Source organism: Mytilus californianus, unplaced genomic scaffold (genome assembly GCF_021869535.1).
Source record: "Mytilus californianus isolate M0D057914Y unplaced genomic scaffold, xbMytCali1.0.p SCAF_1, whole genome shotgun sequence".
Lineage (NCBI taxonomy): Eukaryota > Metazoa > Mollusca > Bivalvia > Mytilida > Mytilidae > Mytilus > Mytilus californianus.
Genome location: NW_026262581.1, coordinates 66,171,670 through 66,175,359, shown reverse-complemented (window position 1 = coordinate 66,175,359; position 3,690 = coordinate 66,171,670). Strand labels below are relative to the sequence as shown.

General features: G+C 32.4%; 1 protein-coding gene across 1 annotated transcript; it reads right to left on the bottom strand.

The window, feature by feature from the left end:
* Positions 1-1,820: 1,820 nt before the first annotated feature.
* On the bottom strand, positions 1,821-3,039 carry LOC127725458 (adhesion G protein-coupled receptor E3-like). Its single transcript, XM_052232468.1, has one exon. It carries the CDS (start codon positions 3,037-3,039, stop codon positions 2,317-2,319), a length of 723 nt encoding a protein of 240 aa, XP_052088428.1. The 3' UTR covers positions 1,821-2,316.
* Between the last annotated feature and the right edge of the window lie 651 nt (positions 3,040-3,690).

The following is a 3,690-nucleotide window of genomic DNA, read 5'->3' as shown; positions in this document are numbered from 1 at the left end:
ATAAATAGGAATCTTGAGGTTCGTAGACAGTTGACATTGTTAAAATTAGTTCGTCATATTTTGTATTAATACCTCCCAATTGTTATCAAAATATCAAAACAAGGCGGTATCGTGTACTTCCTTCGAAAAAGCACTTTTAAGATTTTTTGCAAAAGAAAACATTTCAATGGCAAGCGTGTATAAATAGAAAAATAAATATAAATATTATTCCGAGAAAGTCAATTTTCCATTAAAAACAGTATAGTTATCACCTTTTTCGTCGAATAATAACTACATACAAAATAAATAAGAACTAACACATAAGTAATGAAAAATTAGTTCACAATGTATACGTTTCTATATTTATTGTCATTCCAGCACCACCACCGATGATGCATGGTGAGTCTGGGCAGTATCCATAACCAGATGGCGTTATGAATAATCACCACCGGTGTATCCCCAGCCACAACAAACTATTCATCGCCACTAGAAAATTATCTACAGAAATATTAGCATTTAATTCAACTAAATACTAACAATGTTTTATACTTGAACTTCAAGTCAGTAAAGTGAAGACACTAATATTTATCCATTTAACCGGTCACTGAATGACTGAAGTTTTGTACATATTTAGTTTTGTTATTTGATTAATAATACATAATAGAGCATGACTTCGACAACGAGGAGACCCCATATCTTGAGCGAGTTTTATTCAACCAATATAGTTTTCCAGTTAACTGATGGGATTTTGAATTCCAAAAAATATGTACCAAATCCAAGAAAAGAGGAAATCTTTTTTTTTGTATGCACTAAAGACTTGATAACTTTTTGATAGTTGAAATGAATTGTTTTTCTTGTGTGTAGAAGAAAACCCTGAATCAACATTTTGAGGTATTTGGATAGCAGTCAATATGAACTTCACATAAAACTGCGAGCGATGACAGCTGGTTTATAAGGTTTGCGTATCCTACTCCGTTTGTGGATCGTGTCCACTCATAAGGCATTCAACCTCAGTAATGATTCAAGAATACAATTAGAAAACGGGAAATAGCTTCAAAAATATATATTTGGTATTATTGGTTGACTATCGCTCCTGTCTAAAGTGCTAATACTAATACTTTTTTTTTTTCATATATGAACATTTTGTATATAATTATTCAGTCGAATCTGTCTTGTTCGTATATAAAGCAAAACCGCTTTCAAGATTACTAATTTACAATCATTCAGTGCTATAAAAATAGAAGATGTGGTATGATTGCCAATGAAACAACTCTCCACCAAAGACCAAATGACATAAAAGTTAACAACTATTTAAAATAAAGAGATGTGGTATAATTGCAAATGAGACAACTATCCACCAAAGTTCAAACGAAATGGATGTAAGCAATTATAGGCAAGCAATTATAGGTTATAACTATGATACGAGTGGAGATGAAAAGTAAAAAATGACGAACTTGCTAGTTTAATAATTGTGCAAACTAAAGTAAATAAAAAATATTAGGTTTAGTTTATTAAAAAAAGTTGTTTTATTTAGGTATGGTTGATCATGCTGCTTGAGGTGGGGCATCATACCTGATTTAAAAAAAGCTCTGTCTATGTTGTACACATAAGCGCAAGTCTCATTTAAATTCAAGAAAATCCCAATTTTAATCGGAAATAATTCAAAAATATTTCAGTTGCTAACATAATATCGGATAATTTCAAACGTTTGAAAAATCTAAGTTTATTTGTAATACAAAAACTTTTCTAGATAAAACTGGGGTAATCTCGGTTTCTTTATTCAAGCTTCTAAAATATATATTGCAGTGTCATATTGAATTGTGCTACGTTATTTTCCATCTTCTGTTGAACAAATGAAACAAACAAACAATGCCAAGCATTGAATTACATCGTGTTTTATTTGACATTTAAACACATCAGATAAAGGTTTTAAAGACAAAGCACACACGCACACACACCAAATAGTACGTTTCTATTCTTCCAAAAGCGATTAGATGTAAATGCGTTGCAGCTGAAGAACTACAGGTACATTTAAACAGGTTATGTATAGACAATGATTGTCTGTACGCAAAAAACATATTAGGTGCATATCATCTTGGTGCATTGCATTCCTGTTATAAAATAACAGATGCCACATTTAATGCTGATGTTATGTTTACACTCGAATGCAGCCGAAGCACGTTGAACTGACATGGAAACTGTTTTAACCATTCTGCAGATTCCTTTAGCCGCATAAATGCAACCTTTATATTAAAATTAAAAAACCAATTCCAAATCGTTTACAATTCGACAATAAGTTGTTTGTTTACAAATCATTTAAAGGATCAATATTTTCTATTAAGAGTTTCTAGATGATCCCGATTCGTGTGTATATAGACCTCGCCATTTGTAAGATATCAGTAATCTGACTCTATCATTACAGCAAAAAGATAAGAATATGAACAATCCTTGGGATGCATTTAAAAGAATAAATACATATGAAAATGCAGGTACATGTATCCATTCATAGATAAATCCAAACATCCATGTTATCCCAGTGAGACATGTCAACTTTGCATAAATAACAAACATGTTTCTATCTCTCCCTTTGTTGGAATTCACTTCTGGAAGATTTTCAATCTTGTAAATGACCAAACAAAACAAAACAACATTTGAGGCTAGGAGAATACCAACAGGAATTGCAAAAGTAAACAGTATCATTTCTGTCAATGTTATATAACATTTGTCTCCCCCGTATCCTAAATATCCATTTGTTTGCTTGTTTTGATCACTTGCTAAATAATACGTTATATTAGAGGCTACTAACAGACCCGCAATAATAGAAGCATAGAAACTGTAGACAACTACAACTCGTTTTGATTGTTTGACAGTCGGTTTCATTTTCATACTGAAGAAAACTCTAAACATATGAACAGTACAAATATGCATCCAGAAAATAGATGCTAACCAGAAATAATGAGTCAGTAATCCAAGGGATGAGCATAGTTTATCGTTCCAGGTGGCATTAAAGCCAAAAAGGTATAACGAATGTGCAACCAATAGATGTAAAGACAGCATCATATTGTTAATTCCTGGAATAGTGCGAAGTTTCTTGAAAACTAAATATATAACAAGCGTTATAGCTAGAGAAACTATTGATACTAATGAGCATATGAGCGATAATATTTCTTCCACAATGTCATCTAGTAGAATATCCCTTCTCGCAGTATTAATGCGAATCAAGTTCATGAACGGATATACGCAGACCAAATAATAGTTTCCGTTTTTGATAATGTCTCTGAAGTCGTACGTTACATTGAAATTCGACAATTTAAAGTAACTCCCCGAAAGGACAACTTCATTCACACTAAACTTAATTCTGGGACAAAAGAAATCAGAAACTATGCTTATGGTTTCAAACTTCATGACACAATTCCAATGATACATTTCTGGTATCAGTATCCTAGGAAGCCTGTCGATGGTCCTGTCAAATTCCAGTTCCATACTTGACGTTATATCTAGATTAACTGTTACAGGTGTGCCTTTATATCTTATCGTAACTTCATTCAGTGATGCTAAAGTCTTTATATATTCCACGTGATCATGAGAATGTAGTTTTGCAAACGTTATTTTGATAATGACGATGACATTCGAACTGTTTCTTTGTGTCAAATCATCACTGAACCATTCTGTTATGCTTCTCTCACACTGAACCAGTCCTTGGAGATCTGA

Excerpts from the sequence above, each read along its gene's own strand:
- LOC127725458 (XM_052232468.1), bottom strand. The coding sequence starts at position 3,039 with ATGATGCTGTCTTTACATCTATTGGTTGCACATTCGTTATACCTTTTT.